The sequence below is a fragment of the Paroedura picta genome, chromosome 9 (genome assembly GCF_049243985.1).
Source record: "Paroedura picta isolate Pp20150507F chromosome 9, Ppicta_v3.0, whole genome shotgun sequence".
In the NCBI taxonomy this organism is placed as follows: Eukaryota; Metazoa; Chordata; class Lepidosauria; order Squamata; family Gekkonidae; genus Paroedura; species Paroedura picta.
This window is the reverse complement of record NC_135377.1, coordinates 49,556,000-49,578,323: the sequence shown is the minus strand read 5'-3', so window position 1 is coordinate 49,578,323 and position 22,324 is coordinate 49,556,000. Positions and strand designations below refer to the sequence as shown.

At 36.6% G+C, this 22,324-nt stretch overlaps 1 protein-coding gene across 3 annotated transcripts in view; it reads right to left on the bottom strand.

The window, feature by feature from the left end:
• Positions 1–698: 698 nt before the first annotated feature.
• The window catches only part of ANKRD12 (ankyrin repeat domain 12), a 57,195-nt gene continuing 35,569 nt past the window's right edge, over positions 699–22,324 (bottom strand). For 2 of the 3 annotated variants that reach the window (XM_077352747.1, XM_077352748.1), the window contains exons 9-14: positions 16,832–21,411; positions 13,821–13,919; positions 11,811–11,954; positions 9,062–9,133; positions 2,932–3,027; positions 699–2,119 (exon numbers count right to left, since the gene is read on the bottom strand). In XM_077352747.1, coding sequence (XP_077208862.1) covers positions 1,934–2,119; positions 2,932–3,027; positions 9,062–9,133; positions 11,811–11,954; positions 13,821–13,919; positions 16,832–21,411 — 5,177 coding nt within the window. In that variant the 3' untranslated portion in view covers positions 699–1,933. The remainder of the gene's footprint in view (positions 2,120–2,931; positions 3,028–9,061; positions 9,134–11,810; positions 11,955–13,820; positions 13,920–16,831; positions 21,412–22,324) is intronic. The other variant, XM_077352749.1, reaches the window with a different exon arrangement.

The window sequence follows — 22,324 nt, the reverse complement described above, 5'->3', positions numbered from 1 at the left end:
AGGGAGGGAAGCCTTGAAACTGGGAACCATGAAGTGTTTGAACTGTTGCCCTGGCCAATCAGGGAAGGCTGCTTTGCTAACAGGCACAGAGCAGGAAGTTAATTTGCAAAAAGCAGAAGTCTACACTTATACTGGTTGCTGTTTTTCAAATATCGAGGCTTATATCCACTCCTGGATATTGCGGGAGAAAGGTAGAGTCTCCACAGATCAATCTTGCATGTTGCAGAGGGAAAATTTAAAGCGCCCATAATCAAAATGGAAATCAAATTCAGTGTAGACGGGAGTCCCTCATTTGGACTGGGAGTGGATAAAAAGCCCTGTGCAGACCCAACCCAGGACTCATATGAAGAACAATGCATTAACACAGCCTCTTAATGGGGATCTAGAATATATTATCATACCTAGAATCTTGTTCATCTTCACAGGAAATCAGAAGAGACATAGATGATTTTTTAAAACTAATTCTGTCATAATAATCCCGAGAGGTACATTAGAATGATAGTGCCTGACCCAATGTAACAGTAATTTTCATGACCATGGGGGTGGGGAGGGAATTTGATCTTAATTTAAATATTCTTTCCCATAGTTCTTCAGTCCACATATTCCATACCATGATAGAAAGCATTTTGTTAATATAATAGAAGCATATTAGTAGTTGCTTAAACGTTGTAAGAAAATTACTCAGAATATACCAGTACTATCTTATAATGGAACTTTCAAATATTTATTTGTCAAATTGTATAAAACTTCAAGGATGAAAATTTCACCATCACAAGGATTCAACCATTTGTTAGCATGACCAATAGAATTTATTACACATTGTATTTACAGCTATTTACATATGCTTTAATAGGTAAATATTAAAATAGACAATGTACAATTTAACAATTTCTCATTGAGAGGCATTTGGAAGGGGTTGGGTAGAATAGGCTAATTTTGAGATCAGCACGTAAGGTTATAATCCTTAAATTTTTAAACAAAAATACTCTCAGCACAGTAAGTCACAGGCATGGCATTACAGTAGCAGAGCAATAAATGTTTCTGAGAAGTCAAGGTGAAATCCATTAAGCACTGCTGAAAAGTACACTGAAATGGACACTCATGCAAATTCCTCAGAAAGAACGGAGTTTGTGCAGAAACAGTGCTTGGTGGATTGGCAACCACATGTTGCTCTTGTTTACGTACCACACACTAAGGAAAGCTTGAACTGAACTAGCATGCAATACCGCTCAGTTTCAAACCTTTACAGTGATGGTGATGAAACAAACAGCTAAATCAAACACATGCCTTTTAAAAGAAAGTCGCCTACAAACTACACATAAGGAGCAACAAATTTGGTCCAATAAAACATTAGACAGAACAGTTTTACAATTAAAATATTTATCTTTATACAGGATTGAACATTAAATACAGCACTATTTACATTTGTGCAATATGTATAAAATAAGTTATTTAAAAAAATGAAAACATTACATCTTTTTCCAAAAAGAAAGCTGTACAATTAACCTATAAATTATATAAGATGAACAGACTCACTTCCCACATCCCCAAAACTTGTAATGTCTTCCACAGGTTGATATTTTTTCTGCAGGAGTTTAATAAGAAAAATCATTAAAATGGACTTTAAGTAATAAGTACTTTTCAGTGGCTCTCTTGTAACAGCTGCCAGCGCTGTTAGATCTTCAGTGGAAAGATTGTTATATATAAATAATCTGCTGGGAAGGGAGATGCCTTTCAGGCTTTAGAATTTAAAGTAAACACCATTTATTACTAAATGGTTGGCATTTACAATATTGAATGTGATTCTGGTGAAACATTTCTGAGGAATATATGGAATATTGGAAAAAACTATTCCATATTATTCCTATATTTTAAACAAGTAATTACATTTATGCTCCACAACCTTAAGCAGAAAGTCAAGAGATGGTAGTTGTCATATAGGTGTCAATTCAAAGTCATCATTAACATCTACAAGAGGAACATAGAACTCCTGAATTTCATAAATGCTGATTGATTTGTAAGTTGCAGGATCAAGTTCTTGTAGTTTAAGCTGCCATTCCAGTCTCTGTACAGCATTTAAAGCTGCTGCCTCATGTTGCTGCCTCATCAACAGACAGGTCTATTTCAAAGTAAACAGATGAATATTCAATTATTCCCAGTCTATTTCAAAGTTAACCACACAAATCCTCTCAAGAAGGGCTGTCCAATTTGGCAGTCCATGAACTAATCATATCCATATGATCATTTGTCTGGCTTCTTTAACTATTATAAGATGTTCTTAAGATTTGAAGAAGTTAAAAAAATAGAAATTATTATACTTGGTTAATTCTCAGTATCAACTTACACTAAGTGTTTGTTTCCAAAATAATAGCCATTTCTACATTGTTTTTCCATGCCTTAAAAAATTTCAGATCAAATTAGATCTCCTGAACTTGAACAATGCTTTAATGAATGAGACCCTAAGTAATTATACATAATGGATGCTCTATTCCCCAGTTTTATAAGGCTGAACATTCCTGTTATACAATAAAGATCTACTTATTACTCGCTTATTACTTATTAAACATATAATTTAGAGTTCAGATATTTAGCACCCTTGGCAATGACAAAATCAAAGAATTTCTAAAGAGCTTAAGTGCATGTATCAGGGTTTTTCTGTATTATCCTTCACTACCTGCAACTTACAACACTATAGTGGGGCCCACTGAGAGCAGTCTGAAAGCAATGATAATGCATGAAATTAGAAAACCCACTCCTGTGCAGGAGTTTCACATATCCACTAAAAAGCTTTTTAACGAAGACTTACGTATTCATTTACACTTGAATCTTTTATAGTTTATTGACTGGGAAGAAATGTAACAAGAGACAGAGAGTTTATTGTAATTTTATAATAAAGGTAACTTCGGAAAAAGTTACAATAAACACACTTGCCTTTAACTTGTCAAATTTATCATCCACATCCTGTAACCATGACATAAACTGTCTTGCATTAAATCGATCTCTAACAGATGTTTTCCCATCATCGGTCTGTAAAAAACCCCAAAAATATTAAAAATTATTAACAATATAAATAATAGACATTATTAACAATATACATTATTATATGGCAATAATACTCAATTTGCCTGTTACAAAACTTTCCTTTGATCTCTAAAAGTTTTATAGTTATGAAAAATAAAATAAACTTTTATGATGATGCTCGAGTTCCTCTAAATTACCAATATTCTTTACTCTGAATGGGCCAATTTATCAACTCTTTATAAATTAACCCAATCAGAATAAGTCACCATATTTGAACACAATCCAACTCATAAAAGATATCAAGTTATCCTCATTATCTGCCATGTTGTTAACTTCATTCTCTTTAGAGTATTAATATGATACATTACATTTGAAATATTACTTTAAATAGATTTGAAGAACTTTTGTAAACTAAAATTGAAAAACTGAAAACCCTCTCAAGTCATAAGAACATAAAAAGAGCTCTGCTGGATCACAACAAAGATACATCTAGTCCAACATGCTATTTCCAACAGCAGTCATCCAAATGGTTTCAGAAAATCTGGCTAGATCTCCCTTACTGTTCCACCCCTCTTCTTCCTCCCCAGCAAGGAATACTGCCTCTGAACCAAGAGATTAATTAGGTATCTTAGCTAATAGCAGATGATAAACTTAAACCTAAAGCAATGTTAAAGCCAACTAAGCTAATTGGCCATCCTTACATCTTATGGCAATGAATTCTATAAAAGCTTATGTTTTCTGAAGTAGTGGTGAACAGGGTTGTGTGTGTCAGTGAAATTGAGAGCAACACCATGGCAAATTTTGACTCTGTCAAGAGGCTAAGCTAGCAGAGTCACTCAAGATGGAATGGTCACAGCTGAGACACCAGACTAAGATGCATCCACCCCTTTCAGGAATCAATCAACCACCACACCAGCAAAAGAGAATGGACAGTTCCAATGGTGAGGTTGGTGGAGGAATCCTTGAAGGGTAGCTCCTGGGCAGCAGCAGTAGTGGAAAGAGTAATGTTCAGTTATTGCTGTGAATGGATGCAAAAGAAGACCTATCACAGTAGAGGACGTACGAGTAGTGCTGTACTTAAAGATGGATACAAAAGGAGAGTTATCACAGACAATGGCAGTACTGAGCAAAAGAAGGGAATGGTAAACTTCTGATAATCTCATACCTTGAAAACCTATGAACAGACCGTCCAAAATGAAAAAAATATATATAGTACTAGGAGACAGCCCCCCCCCCCCCCCGGTTGAGATAGCACTAGGAAAGGTGCAATTTGATTAAATATTCAGTTATTGATGTGAATGGATGTAAAAGAAAACTCCAAAGCTGTTGACACAAATAATAAGAACATGAAACATGACAAACATGAATTGAGGTAAGCTTGAAATCATATAAAAGAGAAATGGCACATTAAACCATTGCAATCTTGATGAGTGAACTAAAGTTGACTGGATTACAACTGGATTTCGGCTAGAAAATTACAATGTATATTATTTGGGAATCACAAACACAGAAGAAACTGAATTGCTCTATAATGAGGCAAGATGAAGCACAAGCAATCAGACGCTATAATGCAAACTCTGACTGAACGATAGCTATCAGAATTCACAGAAAGCCCATCAATGGAACTATCATAAGATGCAGAAGAGGAAGAAATGAAAAGCTTTTAGGTAATTGTCCAGGAAGAAACAGATCACAGACCTAAGCAACAAAATAGAATCAAATATTGCCAAAACATTTGGGCTGGGGCACAGAATGAAGCAGGGGGAGTAACTCTCAGAATTCTCTGAAGACAGCACATTCAGGCAACTGTACGGATGATTATATATGTGGACATCATTTAATGGCCAATACAGAAATCAAATAGAATTTGAATAAAGCTAAAGAAAAACTCCAAAATATAATCTAATATAATTCCTGAAGAATTTAAAGACCAGGTAAAGAACAGAGTTTGCATTCCTCTGTTTAAGTGAACATGAACCAGAAGTATAGGCTGAAACCAGAGGTAATATCAAGGAAGAATATGCAAAGGCTATCTTGCAGTAAAAAAAAAAAAAAGAGGAACCTCAATGGGATGACTGATGAAATTCTTAAAAATACTATAGAAAGATGAGAAGCAAAAGTAACGTGTGACAGAAATAGAATGAGGTCTAAATGCAGCATTCTAGGTACTGGCACAGAGACAAAGAGAACTATTTTGATAACCAGTGTAAAAATATAGAAGAGAACAACAAAAAAGGAAGAAAGCTGGATTTAAATGAAGGTGGAGTTAAAACTGGTGAAAATAACATTAGCTGAGATTTACAGATACCACCACACTACTGGCAGAAAACAGTGAACACTTGAAACAACTGATGAAGGTTAAAACAGAAAGTGCCAGAGCAGGATTACAGATGAGCATCAAGAAGCCGAAGGTGATGATTACTGGGGCATTACGTAGCTTTAAGGTTGATGAAAAAGAAATGGAAATTGTTAAAGATTTCTATTTCTTAGCTCATCATCCAAAAGAGACTGCAAAGAGCAGTGAGAAAAGATCCTTATCTGCAGCCTTTCTCAACTTTTTTACCATTGAGAAACCCCTGAAACATCCTTCAGATTTCAGGAAATCCCAGAAGTGGTGCAATACATAATATGATTGGAAAGCATAACTGTGTTCACAGTCACTGGGGCTCCTTCCCTTCCACTTCCCTCCAGGCCCATTGTTGGGAAGGAGGGGGCAGGTCAATGTGACCATATATGGTCATATCACCTGATAAATGTTTAACAAATCTTATAAATATATACACCCACTCATTCAGGAAACCCTTCCAGGACTGCCAAGAAACTCTAGTGTTTCATGAAATCCTGGTTGAGAAAACTTGTTTATGTGTAAAAATGTGTCAATGATGACTAAAATAAAAATAATTTATACAATAGTATTTACTATGTATGGGTGTGAAAGCTGGACAGTGAAGAAAGCTGACAGGAAAAAAGTTGATTCCTTTGAAATGTGGTGTTGGACGAGAGTTTTACAGATACTATGGACCACTAAAAAGACAAATATATTTAATCAAATCAAACCAAAACTCTTCCTTAAAGCTAAAATGACCCAACTGAGTCTATTATCCTTCAGTTATATTATGAGAGGCCAAGACTTGCTGGAAAAGATAATAGTGCTACAAAAAGCTGAAGGCAGCAGGAAGACCCAATATAAGATGGACTGACTCAATCAAGGAAGCCACAGTCCTCAATTTGCAACACCTGAGCAAGGTTGTTAATGATAGGATGTTTGGGAGGTCCCAGAAGCAACTGACAGCACTTAACACACACAAATCTCACACCATTCAATTTCATTGAGAGATCCTTAGTCCTAATAATATGGGAAAGGGGGAAAGATGTCTATCCATTTCTTTTATACTGTATATAATGCTAAAATCTTGACAAGGTCCTGTCCCTGGGGCCCCAAATGTTTTAAGCCTTTCTCACAAAGAGTATTTAATCAGTTTGAGTATTTTGGCTGGCCTCTTTGGTATTTAAATGACATCCTTTCTGAGATAAGACCAAACTATTCCAAATGTGGCTTTTGTGACAATCTCAGGATGGAATGTGACACCCTGCCACAATACTGCTCAGTGAGCTGGCACTAAAGGTCTGCAAAAAACAAAAAAACACTCACCCGAGGTGTTTTTTAGGTTTGAGGATATTGAGTGTGACAAATATTTTCTGATACTGCCAAATCCCAATATTGGTATGGGATTTGGATTTGGTAAATGTTTGGGAATGTATTCAGCTCCACAGGGTATAATAAAGAATCTATCCAGTGTTCTGGGGAAGGTTGTTTTTTGAGGTAGAGGGACAACATTTGCAGGGTAACTGCTGGTGCTTCTTATAAAATCCAGTTTGAAAAAGATTTGACTAGAGGGCCCAATTTTATAAGCTCCCAAAGAAGGTGCCTCCATCCTCCATTGTTTCAAATGGAGGGGAAGGAGATGGCATTTAAACTTTAAAAGAAACTTTAAATGCTTTTTGCAAGCTGAGGTGGCAGCAAGAGTGAATTCCAAAGACATTTAAAGGGCTCACAGTACTTTTAAATGCCTTCTTTACCCAGAGCTCACCGTGAAGACATTTAAAGAAACTGACAGCTCTTTATATGAACTTTAATTGTACTATCTGGTTGTTCCAGAGCATCCCAAATATTTTCAAGATTTCTTGGGCCAGCCTTTTTGGGCAGACAAGAAAGTAACAAATAAATAAATATCTCTGACTTAATAATTAAAGTATTTTTAAAGCTCAGATTAACTGAATGCACACTCATAGTTGGCAATTCAGTAAGCTATTCAGCACAAATAAAAAGTCCCCCCCCCCCGGATCATTACAGTTCACATCTTGTTAATATATATGTGAAGTTAAAAATTTTGCCCTGGTATGCAACACTTACTCATACTGAACCTCATTTGTCATTTTATCATGCATTCCTCTACTTTAAAGAGATCCTTTTGAAGTTCTGCACAGCCCACTTTGATTTTCAGCATACCGGAAATAATTGCCCATAAACATGACTACCTCACTGCTAATCTTTGACTAAGTTTATGGATAATTTGAATGATGCTGGACCCAATGCAGGTCCTCAGGAGAATTCCACTACTTATTTTCCTCCATCACAAGAATTGCTGTTTCATTTTTGCTTGTTATTCTTTAATCATATAAAAGGACTGTCCCTGTTCTACCTTCCTAAGGGTAGCCTTGTTAGTCCTTAAAGACTAATAACATTAATTTCTATTTGTGTTTTCATGATAGCAATTTTTTTTCAGATATATGAAGAGCAAACTATACTGGGAATTCTCGGGGAAGAGCCGAGGCAGAGAGGCTATGAATTTCACCATGAATCTTTCAAGTATAAATTCTCAATGTAAGGAGAAAAGTTCTTGTTTGAACTAGAAAAGTTAGGTATCAATCTAGTCATAAATCAGCAGAACTAACAATTACATATAATGGATGGTAAGAAAGAATGAGATTCCAATATTTGACTATAATCTTGTATCAATGTCAGTTAATCTATACTTGAACTATTTATCATCTTTTACCACTTCATCTGTTCTAACTTGTGACCTCTCTCACCATCCATTATGTGTAACCACTATTTCTGTTGATTTATAATGGGATTCATATATAATGCTTCTACTTCCAAGTTTTCACTTTGCTCTTTACTATGAGAATTCACACTTGAAAAATTAGTTTCTCTACTCACATACAAATTAGTCACACTGTGATTGTCCCTGCACATATCTGAATATTTTACCTGTAATCCCATCATTACTAAATTTACTTTGGAACCTTTCTCATGCGACTCACATAAAAGCTTTACAGAAGTCCTATATACCTACTGGTTCATTTCATTCTGTTGGTTAATGTCCTCAAAAATGCAAAAGGTTTGTAAGGCAGGATTTTCTTTTTTTTTAAATACCCAATATTCCTCAACAATTGCTTACAATTTCCCCTGAACCAATTTTAAAATCACTGTTATGTTGACTACTTTCAGTCCTCAGAAAATAATTATTATTTTAGTTAAAATTGTAGATTTTTGTTAGAAAACCAGCAATTCTACATTTTCTGTTCCTTTCCTTTTATCCAATAAAATCTTGAGCAATCATGTTGATCTTACCTAAGGGACAGATTCATTCTTAATAAGGTAATGTGAATCTTTCCCCCACAACTGCCAAGGAGCAGGCATTTAGTCTGGCCAGGATTAATGCTCTTAAAAGCCTTTGGGAACTCAACGGGTATGGGAAGCATTTAAAGGGGAGACAGCAAAATAAGTGCAGTGTGCCCTAAAAGCAGAGCTTTGATGATCCATTAATCTTACACAATTTCTCATGAAAGCAAATGCTGCATGAAAGCCCAGGTCCTGGATAATGTCCAGGTTAACACCAAGAGCCAAGAGTTTCTCATAGACAGTCTTAACCCATATTGACCTATAAGGGTCCTCTTTCAGGAATGCCAGATAGCCCTTACTGCTCAAATATGACTTAATGAACAATCTAAATACTTGTAACCAAGCCCTTGCCTCAAGGGAAGGTTGGCCCAGTTCTGAACGGAGAGCCACGCCAGCTACGCAACGAGGAATATTTAATAATTTCTGCAAAAAGAATAGAAGAAGATGGTCAATATTTTCATTAATTGAAACAATTCTTATGGCTACTCCATACAGAATAATTGGGACAACTAAGTGTACATTGTAACACCTTAAGAACTCTGATGTATGCCATCCAGACCTAGTAACTTTTTAATTAGACCTAATTTATTTATCTAATATATATATCCTTGCTGTATTCAGGGCACTTTACAACCAATTATATTAAAACACAGTTAGAATATCAAAAAAGATAAGCATATCATAATTAATCACAAAAGCTCTGTGAAACTAGACAGAAGGCAAGCACTTTTTGTACCTTGTGCAAGTCTACAGTTAAGGGGACCAAAACAGAGAAGCCACAAGAATTAAATTATAATTACACAATTAAGCTGAATAAAGGCCACTAAGGTTGTTGAGCACATGAGCTCATATGAGAGAGGAATTAATGAGAGACCTATTAGTCAAACATCACAAAATCAGGAATGTGAATTGAACTTTGGAGCATACTGGAAACCAATGTAATAATTTTAAGATCAGCTGTATATTGAAACATTGCCCAACCACCCAAACAAGCAGGAAGCTGAATCTTGCATCAGTTGGAGCTGTAAAATTGTCCTGGAGGGCAGCTCCACAGAGCACAATGCACTAAATCAATTTAAATATTACAGTGGTATGAATCTGTGTGGTGAAATCAGCTGAGTCTGAAAGAACACAGCCTATGAGCCAAATGCAGATGGAAGATATTCACAGCAGTACATCTTCTCTATTAATGAAATATGATCTAAATGTACCCCTCTTAACATTAATGGAGAAGATTAACCATATCAGTACTGTCAACCAGAATCATTTTTCTGCAAAAAAATCAGTTTTCCTAATCCCTAATTATTGGAAATAATACAAAATCCTAGAGGAGCCTTGCAAAGTATGTCCCATCACAGTGAAATGATTCTGCCTCCTCAATGGAAACTTTGCATCCAATTAAACAAAACCCATCTGAACCTGTCAGTAGACCATGCTTATCAAATGCTCTAATTGGTCTAAATGGATGGTCGAAATAGATTGAATATTCCATCATATTGAAGGCCATTTTAAAAGCAATCTATCAAGTAGGGAAGAATTTCTTGTGTCTATCTCTAGATATATATATTTCTAGCACAATTAAAGCTCTTTGTTTGATAACCAGGTGTGTGGGCAGATTCTAAGGGATTAAGGAAAGACAGATAATTCCCAAATACCTAAGGTTCCTCTACCACTGTGTCCTTGATCATCTTATTCAGCAATGGAAAGCTAAAGATAGAATACTTGGCCAAGGATTATAGGTCAATATTTAACCAAGGATTTTTCTTTTTGGAGCCTGGGGCAACAGAATCTTAATAACTGCTAAACAAATGCCTCAAATATTTAATATATTTAGGTAACTGCAATCAACAAAAAATTATTTGCAAGTGGTAGCCTTCAAAAATCAAGCAACCCACTCACATCAGTCAGAGTGAGCAAAATAATCCACACTACTGCAGCAAACAAATATTTCTCAAACCCCCCAAAGCATTCTCATGGGATCCATAAGGCTCAAAGGTTGCTCCTTCACAATCTTTTTACAAAAGAATAAAGATAAATCATATTAAGTCTTGAGTAGATTATGGTCTGACCATGACAACAGCATTAAATCAGTTTGGCGCAGAAAGTTACATGAATCCCTGCCCCAATATATATGTAATGCTCAATACAATGGTTGCCATGAAATCCTGAACATAATCCAAGAAGGTCCCCAAGCATGGTTTCCAATACCAAGTCCAGAATCACCTCTGTCAGTTTAGCAAGTGATCTGGTTTTCATACATTTTTTTCCAGGCAGGCAGTTGTTAAACTGTGCTCTTCTGTGAGTATTTTTTGGGGGGGTTCAAGAGTATATTTTCTTGGCTTTGGGGGAGTATATTGTAAATTGTTTTGAGTAACATAAAAAGTAGTTGAAAGTGCAGTTAAGTAGCAGCTGAGGCACAGTGTTTTCAAGGCATGAGACAAACACAGCTGGTTTGCTATTGCCTGCCTCTATGAAGCAACCTTGGATTCCTTGGTTGTCTCCAAGTACTAACCAGGGCCGATCCTGATTAGCTTCTAAGATACAATGATATCAACTAGCCTGAGCCACCCAAATCAGGGCAGGATTAATAATATAAAATAAATATGAGCAATAAATAAGAAACTCAAGAAGCAGTGGATTTGTGCACATGCTTCCCACATCCCCATTCACTTTTCCCCGCAGTGATACAAGTTACTTATATTTTAGAAGGGAAAGACTAAGTGGGGACATGAGTTACAGAAACGCAAATATTTTACCTCCTTGCCATACTGTCTGTGTGCTCATGCATGTGCACACAAACACACATACGTGGAGTGAAGGACACAGAGGGATTTATTTGAAGAAATGTTCTATGAATAGGTTCTGCACTTGTGGTGAACTTTATTGGGGTGTTTAATTTTTTTTTTTTTTTGCTTACCAACAGAAATTTTAAATAAAAAGGTGGTAATTCTAAATAAATTGGCACAAGCCTCAATCTGTCTTTTATCCAAAACTGTCACAGAATGAACTGAAGAACACTGACTAACAGCAACTGTAAACAGCTGTTAGTTTACTACTACTCAGGGCGACTCAATGGGGCTCACTTCCAGCCCTTTCTTACTTGGGTGTCCATGGGCACATTGTACACTTCAGCATCCAGCAGTACCGTGCATGCACTGAATGGCAAAGTCTGATTAGCTAGTGTTCTTGCAGCTCGATAATGGACACGCAGAACTTCTTGCTCGTTGGAAACAATAAGTTTTTCCTAGGTAAATCAGACAAACAAACATGGAGACTTAAATAATATCTAATTAATACAGATATTTGCTCCCTTAGTCTCAGCCACCTGAAGTATGTTTACTGACTTTTGAGAAGCAATTTATGAATTGGTAATAAAGCGGCATAATTCAATAGATTTGCAGGGAGGGCACCAGATAAATCAAATAAATAAAAATTCTGACTGATCTTGCTCCAGGAAATCAAATTTCCAAATATTGTTTAAAACAATGACTAAATTTCTTTAATTAAAAATATACAGATATTTAGTATTTTAAAATAATTAATGCTTCATTTTTTTAAAATCAATCTCAAAATATTAATTTGTACAAGAGACAGAATTCTGGAAATCTACTTTTTATGAACAAACTCTAGTATTTTTGCTAAGTTCCTGTGCAAATTTTCATGACATGAAATCAGATCCAAGTGTCAGATCCAAGTTTGATGTAAATGCTCTGCTATTTGGTCCCTACTCCAAGGCCAATTTTGGAGAGGGACAGGTTTGAAATCTCAAAAATAAAGTAAGTACAGTATTTGCTGGTGTATAAGACTACTTTCCCCCCCCCTGAAAAACATGCCTCCAAGTGGTGGGGTCGTCCTATACGCTGGGTGCACTTCATGTAACAAACTCTATATTTTGAGTGGAAATGTTGGGGGGTCGTCTTATACGCCGGCAAATACGGTAAGTAAATAAATAAATCAAATCAAATCGCATGGAATTAAAATAGGTTTTTCATAACTAAATACTTTGAGAATTAGAATTGTCAGAAGTCATTGTAATATCAACCATTCAGAATTGATATATTTTTAGACTACCTGAACCTCAATATATGCAGAAGGTAACCTAAAGCAGTGGTCCCCAACCTTTTTATCACTGGGGACTGGTCAACGCTTGACAATTTTACTGAGGCCTGGGAGCAGTAGTCGCCGCTGCCTGAGCCCCTGCTCCACTTGCTTCCCCTCCGGCGCCCCTAAATTCCTGCCACCCGCTGGGGGGTGCTGCCAGCAGCAGTTGTGCAGTGCCATGCTGAGGGGGAGCCCCAGCCATGTTGGTCGCCGGAGAGCACCAAAGGTGAGCCGGCGGCAGAGTGGCAGGCAAGCCCCCAAGGCAGCAGCCGGGGAGGAGGACAAGGAGGAGCCATAGCCCGGTACCGACTGATCTACGGACCGGTCCCAGTCCCCGGACCGGGGGTTGGGGACCACTGACCTGAAGAACTCCCAGATAAATATCTTATATTGATTGGTGCAATTTCCACATAGCTTCTTTACAATCAATCATCACATTATGTCACTGACACCACGAAAAGCAGGTAAGGCACAAGATAGAACTATTTAAATAACAAACACAAAAATTCAGATTCCATCAATTCCTCTTCCTAGTGACAACACGAACTCTACGAAACATTAATCCTAAATAACCTAACTACAATGAACCGTTCATTAATGTGATTCTACTGTTAATGGCTCAAAATTGATTCAATATAAACCCTAAAGCATACAATTTCAGTTTTCCCCCCTTCCCCCGGCATATCCTTTGAAATGTTCTGTGGATTTTAGCTCTCTTAAGTATACTTTCTGGTTTGTACACTGTCATGGTTTACATAGTTGGTAATTAGGCACGTAGTTTTTTAAGATTTAAATTCCTTAGCTTCTTCTTATAATACAAAGTTTATTTGACCATGCTGGCAAATGAGGTACCATTTCATTTGCCTGTCATCTCAATATGTAATATATTCTCTCTCATCCTCTCTTCTCTTTAAGATTATTAACTTTTAGATTAGAAGTGGAACTCTCAATCTTTACTTTGTAGTACACAAAATCAATTCAACAGATCAACATTTTATAGTAGCCTTACCCTCTCAATACTGTGTTGTAAACGAAGTTTCATTCTTACAACTTCTTGTTGTCGAAAGAGCTCTTTAAGGGGATCTGACAGTGAAGGAGGTGGCGTGATCTGTGAAAGGAATATCCATGAAACAACTATTTTGATGAGACAAATACTGTACATGGATAAAAGCAAAAATATAGAATCAGGCCAAAATATTCAAGAACATTCCATATACCATTTGTGGGGTTAGTTTGCCAATCTGTCTTCTATAGACAGAGGGATGGTGACAGCCATGGTGTGAATTTGGTATATGAATTTATCTCTTCATCTCTGGAAATGTAACAGGGCTCTATATAACAAGAGATGCCTGAGATCTGACTTTGTACACAAAGTGAGAAAATTGCCAGTGTGGTGTAAAGAGTGGCAGACTCTAATCTGGAGAACTGGGGTGGTTCTCCACTCCTCCACATGCAGCCAGCTGGGTGACCTTGGGCTAGTCATAGTCCTCTTAAATCTGTTCTCAAAGAACAGTTCTCTTAGAGCTGTCTCAGCCCCACCAACCTTTGGGTAGGGTTATAGGGTATAAAAAACAAGCTTTTTCTATTCTGCTCCCAAAGATCAACAGACAAGAGAAACTAGAGGAGAGGCTTGACATAAACCTGAGCTCACAACGGCTTCAAAAAGGAATAAGTAGTGCAGCATCCTGCCATCTCAGGATATACCTGTGGAATAATTGGTTAACTTTCCCCACTTGGTAGATACAGCAAGAGGACAGGGACAAAACCACTGGAAGAAATACCTATTTTTCAGTTGTGAACTAACTGAGATTTCACTTATTTTATGTCAGTCTTTTCTCAAAAGTCTGTAGAAAACATGTTGTCCTAGAGACTCTTAAGCCACATAAATCAGTGTGATGAACTGCATTTTTAAAAGCCTAGAAGTACTGTATGAACAGGTAAAGGACTGTAAAGGTTTAATTTGTTATAGAAATAAAGTGCCTTGAGTAGTAGGCTTATCTAAGGAATCTGATTGGTTAGCATCAGTTGAGTGAAGACAACCTTTTATGAACTGGGCGCTGAGGAGATTTCATTCTGAATTCAATCCTGACTGAGAACAGTTTAACTCACATGAAGAACTAGAAGAGGTTGGCAAGTAGATTGGGTAGTCAGGAAAAGACTCTCATTCAGGCCAAAAAGGGGATAGATCTACTGAGCACAGAATTTTCCTATCTGTCAAAACAGGAAGATAATTTTGGAGAGTGCAGATATTCCTGGCCTGGGTGTAGTTAGAAACTGCCTTGTGAAACCTTAAGAGTCAGTTAAAACTCAAAAAGTATGGGTATGTTTAGAGAAATGGCTTGGGTACTGGATAGAACACAACAGTCTTCTAGAAACTACAAGAGTCAGTGAATGCTCAAAGAAAGTGTTTAGGAAACACTGGAACAAAGGTCTCTCAATCTTAAAGATCCTAAGTTACTGTGAAAACTCTCATGAAGCTCTCAACAGCCTGAATATATGCACTAGTGGCAGCAAGCTCTCTCCCTCTCCCCTGACCTCGGTAGCCCTGCCAAGGCCTGGTGAGATGGTGGCTGGAGCTGATCAGGGTGGGAGCTACCTCCTCCACACCTTGGGTGCCAGGCCCTGCCCCTCCTTCCCAGCTCCCACTTGCTGCCTGGCTTACCATGGGCTGGCACTTCTTCCACATGGAACTTCTTCCACGTGGAAGAAGTTGGAGGGGATGCAGCCAGGGATGGGACTGCCTACCTGATTGGCCATTTGTTGGGCAGATGGGTAATCAGGTAGGTGATGAGTCCCAACTCCACCCATCACCCCAGTCTGGCTTTATTTACAGATGACAGGGTGGGACAACCAGAATTCTTCAGGAAAGAAGAAATAACTAGAGAGGCTCAGCCAAAAAGGGAAATAAAAATGGAGTGAAAATCTTGCATCATAGACAGCATTCCGCAAGTAGATTGATGTTTTAATGGGAATTTTAATGGGATTAGTTGTTGTGACCCGCCTCAAGCCTATCGGGAGAGGCAGGAAATAAATCTAATAATAATAATAATAATAATAACAACAACAACAACAACTTGGCACTTGCCAAGTGAGTTGGTGCCCAGTGAGCTGTTTAAAAAGTGGGTGGGTAAGGCAGATTTGTTATGAGTGGATGTAATTTAACTGAAAGGATTTTCCACTGGAGGAACAGAGGATCTGGGTTTTCCTTAGTCACTGTAAGGTTTCATTCCTTCTTCAGTCATTCCTTCTTTCCAGGAAGAGTGTAGAGAGAGGTACTGCATTTGTCTCCATCTTCTGTAGCAGCCATTTCAAAGGTGCCCACAGGCTCAAAAAGGTTAGGAAAGCCATATGTAAGCAATGGGACTAAACCAGTGGTTCTCAACCTTCCTAATGCCACGCGACCCTTTAATACAGTTACTCATGTTGTGGTAGCTCCCAACCATAAAATTATGCAAGTGTTCTTTCACAGAAATTAAACTGAAACTGACCAATAGCATGAAGATCCGTTGCTCATAATTGTATATAAATTGTTTTTCCCCCCCAGGTTTTCTCAGTTCTGTTCTGCCTCTTGTCCCAGCATCTCGCTCGTTTCCGCTGCTCCAGACAGACAAACGCTCTATCTCGATCTATCCCACAAGGTTTTTGAGTGGATGGTGCCCCCCCGGCCAAGCTGCTTGCCCTGCCACGATCCCTGTTAAAGGGTAATTTGACCCCCAAAGGGGTCCCGACCCTAGGTTGAGAACCACAGTACTAAACTAATAGAAACATGAGAAAGACAGAATTTTTTAGGGGAGGCATTAAGACTACATTACTTGTTCCTATCTTCTTGAATTTTCTCTATACTGTTACATTGTCATATTACATGCCTTTGTTTTCCATATGATAAGTATATTGCACTACTATCATTGAAAAATGAATATACAAAGTTAACAAACAAAAGGTAAAACATTATTATGTAAATACGGACATTTACGAGTTATCAAGAACACTGACATTTATTATAAATATTTGGTTACTTACAGTTGGAATGCAAATCTTGCTTAAGGGGTTGCCATCTAAGAGGTATGATCCATTGAAGGTCACATATTCGTCATAATACTGAGGTGCTTGAGGAATCACACTACACAGTAATTTACGTTTCTCTTCTATTTTCTTCCTTATGTGCAGGTATTCAAAATATGGATTTGCTCTCTCTGAACTATATGGCTGGATCTCTTCTAGTTTTAGAGCATCTACAATAGCTGCCAAAGATTGATGAGTTTTTTCTTTAGCCTGTATCAAAGATGGATTCACTTGCACAGGTTGAGGAACACGTGATAGCTTTCTTTTTCGTGGATGGTGTGTCTGAGCATCATCTTCCTCTGTTAATCTGATCCTGCCTTTTGTGGAAGCAGAAGAGTCAGAATCCCTTTCTGGCATCTGGGAGCAACCAGTAAGAGTCTGCTTACTCTGGTTAGCAAGCATATTTGCTCTGTTCCGTGTAATTCTCTGAGGAATTTCATATTGCTCTGCTTTATGGTCTTCCATTGTGTCTTCGACTTCTGATTTAATGGTTGGACTATACTTATGTACTTCATGTGCAGTTAACTGTGAATGGCTTTCCAAACAAGGCAAAAGGCACTGTTGCAAGTTTTCTTCAGCTGCACTGCTATCTGTGCTATCTATATTAAAATGTTTTCTATTAGAATCATTTGTAATTCCTTTCGGTACTTTGGCATTTGGCTCTTGGACATCTTGGTCATCTTTATTACTAGTCACATGAGACAAAGAAAGACTATCAGAATGAACTTTTTCACTTTGTACTCGAAGGTCAATCATGCTACTACCTAGTTCACCAGCTTGTGATGTCTTATAAATGAGCTTACTGACTACAGATGAACTAGCATTAAAGTGCAGGCGAGGGTCATTTGCAGTAAGATCCTTTTCAAAACTCTGTACAGTATCCTTAGGGAAACATTCAGGATACACAGTGATAAGCACATCTGCCTTTTTATTGTTTGAGAGAAACAATGCCTTTTCCACCTTCTTTTTACCATTAGTGTCTACATCTAAGGTTGAGTTGGTAGCTTGAACGGCACTTTGTTGGTGTCTAACAATTAGAGGCTCTTGGCTGCTACTATCTGGTAAAGATGCGTTCTTTGACATATAAAGAGTCTCTGTGATTGGTTGACTCCGAGATGGGAAGGATGACTGAACAGAGAAAAATGCTGCTTCCTCCTGTGATAAAGGATTTGCTATATTTTCAGCATGATGAAGAAAAGGTTCTGAACTTTTCTGCTCTTTCAAGGTTTTGTCTTCTGAATTACGAATGCCTGGAAGAGATTTATCTTGTTCAAAACCAGCAAAATTTGAACAGCTGCACTCATTGTTTAAAAGATTGTATCTTTCCAAAGGCACATCCCATGATTTACTTGATAGACTCATAGTAGCCTGGCTATTCTGCTCCAAAACCACATTACTTTCTCCTGGTGGGCTTGACTGAGTAGCATTTTTAATAACTGCCTCTGATGCAATATGTTTGGTATCAGTATTTCGAGCTGGAGATGACACAGAAGTGGAATATAATGATGTATCATTTTGGAAATCCTTTTCAACTGAATTACAGCATGGGGATTCATGTTTAGGAGAAGAGCCACTATAACTCTGAACTGAGGACATAACACTGTGGTTATTTTCTTCTGTCATTCGGGACTGCTTTAAATGATCATAAACAGCTGGCATACTGCATCGTCTTACTTCTACAACTGGCCTGCAGTCATTTAGAACAAATTTAACATCTTCAACAGATGCTGATCTAACATATGCTGGTGGAAGCCTGTTTTGAAAAGGTGTTTTATTGCGCTCTGGCAACTCTGGTAAATTATCAGTCTCATGATGAGCTGGTGATTTGGCACTAGGTAAAAAGGGTGAGTGTGAGAAAGACATTTGAGAATCTGATCCTTCAAGCATAAAGTCTGAATCATATTCAGTTACGGGTCTTGGAGGAGTCACTACAGTATGGCAAGAATCCTCTGAGCTTGCTACTGAAATCATGGACATGGATCTGGATGTCAGGCCCATTTTTTCACTTTCTGCTCTTGGGGATCTACTTAAACTGTTGTCTAGCAGTAATGTTGATTTTCCACCAGCACCATTCTTTACATCAACTGACTGGGACCTATTACTTGTAGACTCTTTCAATTGTTTTTCTTTCATACAAGCATCTGACAATTCTGAGCTTTTTGAACGAATAAGCTCTTTGTTTTTTGTTTCACTAAGTGGCTGTTTAATTTTTTCTTTATCTTTTATTTTGTTAAGTTCTGAACAGGATCGATTCTTTAATCTTTCTTTTTCTTTTTGTTTTATTTTTTCTTTGTGTTTCCTATGCCACTGTTCAATTTCCAGATCTTTAAGGCTAAGCATTCTTTCAAAGCTTGTCTGCATCAAATCATCATTTAATAATCTCTTTTCTTTAGGCCGAATATCTTTAGGTGCTGGTGTAGGCTTACACTTAAGCTTTTCAGTTTCAAGCCTTAGCTTAATTAAGCTATTTTGCTGTAGTTTCTCTTTATGTTTGTCACGTTCTTTATATCTGTCTATATCTTTATCTTTTTTATCTTTCTCTTTTCCATCTGGAGTTTTCAGTAATTCATCTTTTGGCTTCTCTTTTAAGGACAACGTTTTTTCAATACTGCATCTCTTTTCTTCTGGTGTATGTCTTATGTTTGAAATAGTTAAGCTATCCCGCTCTCTAGATTTTTCTTTTTTTTCTGTATCCCTTTCTTTGTTTTTGCTTTTTTCCAGCTTTGAATATTCACCTTCCTTTTCAGCTTTTCCTTTTCTTTCAATGCATGGTTTTTCTTTGCATTCAGACAGGTGTCTATCATTTTTTTCTTTGTCATGCTTCTTTTCAAGCTTCTCTTTACTTTTTTCTTTGTCATCAAACTTTTTAACAGTATTAAAGTTTTTTAACTTGTCATTTTCTTTGTGATTTTTTTCTGTTGGCTTCTCTTTTGCCTTTTCTAAATTTTCACTTGGCTCTTTTTCTGACTTATGCTCATATTTCATTTTTTTCTCCTTGTCTAAATTCTTTCTGTCTTTTTCAGTGGCAGAATTTCGTTTTTCTAGTTTCTCTTTATGTTCCTTTGAGGTTTTCTCCTGTTTTTCAAAATCTACTTCTTTTTCTCCCAAAGAAGCACATGTTGTTTCATCCCTAATACTTAAAGTAAACAGTTCTGTTTCTTTATCTATGGGTATACCCTCTTTTTCTTCTTTTATATCTTTTACTTTTTCATCCTTATCCTTATCATTTTCTTTTTTATTTTTATCCTTCTCTTCTTTAAAGTTTCTGTCTTTCTGAAAATTTTTCTCTTTTACATATTTTTCTTCTTTCTGCAAAGACTTTTCCAACTTTGATTTCCTCTCTGACAGCTGAGAGTCATGGTCCATACATGACATGTCTTCTGCCTCATCACTTTTAAAGAAGTTCTCTTTCCAAAATTCGCGGTCAAACTCAATGTTCCTTTGACCATCCTTAGAATTCTCCCTGTGTTTATGTTTTTCTTTCTCCACATCCTGTTCTTTTTTGTGCTTATCCTTTTCCCTTTCTTTGTGTTTCAATTTATGCTTCTTAAGAATTTTTCCTTCCTTATCAATTTTTTTAATCAGACTCTCAGAGTTTTCAAAAGAGAGGCTATTATCTTCCTCTTTAAATTTAGGACTAGATTTTTCACCAAATTCCAAAAGAAATTCTTTTTGATGCTTACTTTTATCTTTGTGCTTGTAAGGTTTGCCACTGGAACTTTCTAGTATATACTCAGAGTCTGTATTTTGATCATAGCGAACTAGTTCGGATTGCAGTGATACTTCAGACCCTCCTGGGGATAAACACGTTTTAACATTTTCTTGTTTAAGTGGTACTGTCTGTTTTTCAATTAATCCACATGGATGCTTTGGAGATCTGCTAGCATTAATGTGGAATAAGTGCAATGAAGAATCTTCTTTTGGGCTGAAAGACTTTCTAAAGTTCTCTTCTTCTCTGGTTTTGTCTAAAGATTCTAATACAGAAGCACTCAAGTTTGCTACTCTGGAATTTTCTTTTTCCAGCTTCAGTTGATTCTCTTTATTCTTACTTTGATTTTTTAGTTTTCTTTTCACTTTTCCTTTCTGCTTATATTCCATAAAACTATACTCTTTTTTAATTTTTGTATCAGAATTTGAAGTTTCTGTGACAGTACAGGGAGCTGAGATGATCTTTTTGTCTTGAAGAATGTCTTCATCTGAACTTTCAGAACTTGAATATAAAACTCTGGAGAGCTTCTGTTTTTTATTTTTTAATGATTTTGGAAATGTTATTTTTTCTTGGTTCATAAATAAGTTATTCTGGTCTATTTCTGATTCATCATCTTTTCTCAAATCCCTCCTGGGAATATGCCTGTCATCAATCATTTTCTTAACCTCATTTTCATCATCATCTTTAAATTCATATTCATCAAGAGCAGATGAAAGTGGTGCCTTATTAGGGAGATTCTTGCTGTCGTTGACTACAGATTCTTTCTCCGTTTCTGAATCCATATTTCCATCTATACTAGAAGGATTTATAGAAGGTGTCTCTTCAAGGTCTAAAACAGAAAAATGAAACATGTTTATTTTCTGCTAAGTATTAATTATTTAGTATTAATGACAATTTCAGAGAATCCATATTTAAGTTTCATCCATCTTTACGTAGTGGTTTTTATTTTTATTAGTGCAAATGATTGTGGAACAAAATATGTAGAAAAAATATGAGATTTAGATCTTGTGCGAAAAAGTTACTTTTTGCAAGACTAAGTAGAACATAGTATTCAAGAACATTGGGATTCTATGGAAATTTATTGGACTGCTCTGAATTTGTTGCAATAAAAACATATATTTACAGATTTATTTAAAGAGAAAAAAACTTTCTCATCTTGCTAATTTTCTATTTATCTTGGCAAGACCCCTTGGATTTCAATCAATCATTAATGAACATTATAAACTCAGAGATTTCAAGGTTTCCTTCTGTATTTTTCTATATACTTTTCACTCATACTCAAGGCAGATATTAAAAATTAACATACCATGTTTTTAAGGTCATTATTGGCTGGTTTGTGTAAAAATTTGTTATTATTTTTCAGGTTTTTTGGAGACTAGCTTATAGAGTTGATTTTCATTTTTCAAATGGTTTTATGTATGCATTTATGATGCTATGAACCATCTTGAACATGTATAGATGGTATATAAATATTTTAAACTATAAAGTCTCAATATAGATAGTACTGAGCTGAACTGCTCAAATGTTTCAACACCTTTCTTGCTCTGTGACATAGAATTAAAACAAAGCATAAACCCAACATACAGCAACAAGAAGGGGCAAAGATTAAAAGGTAGGGGATAATACTGCAGTGCAGTAATCGTGTAATCATAGGAGAAATATCATAGCAATGATGTAATCAAGTCCCTACTGAGAAAATAGTAAAAGTCTTTCATTAAAAAATAATTCTATAGTCATATGAC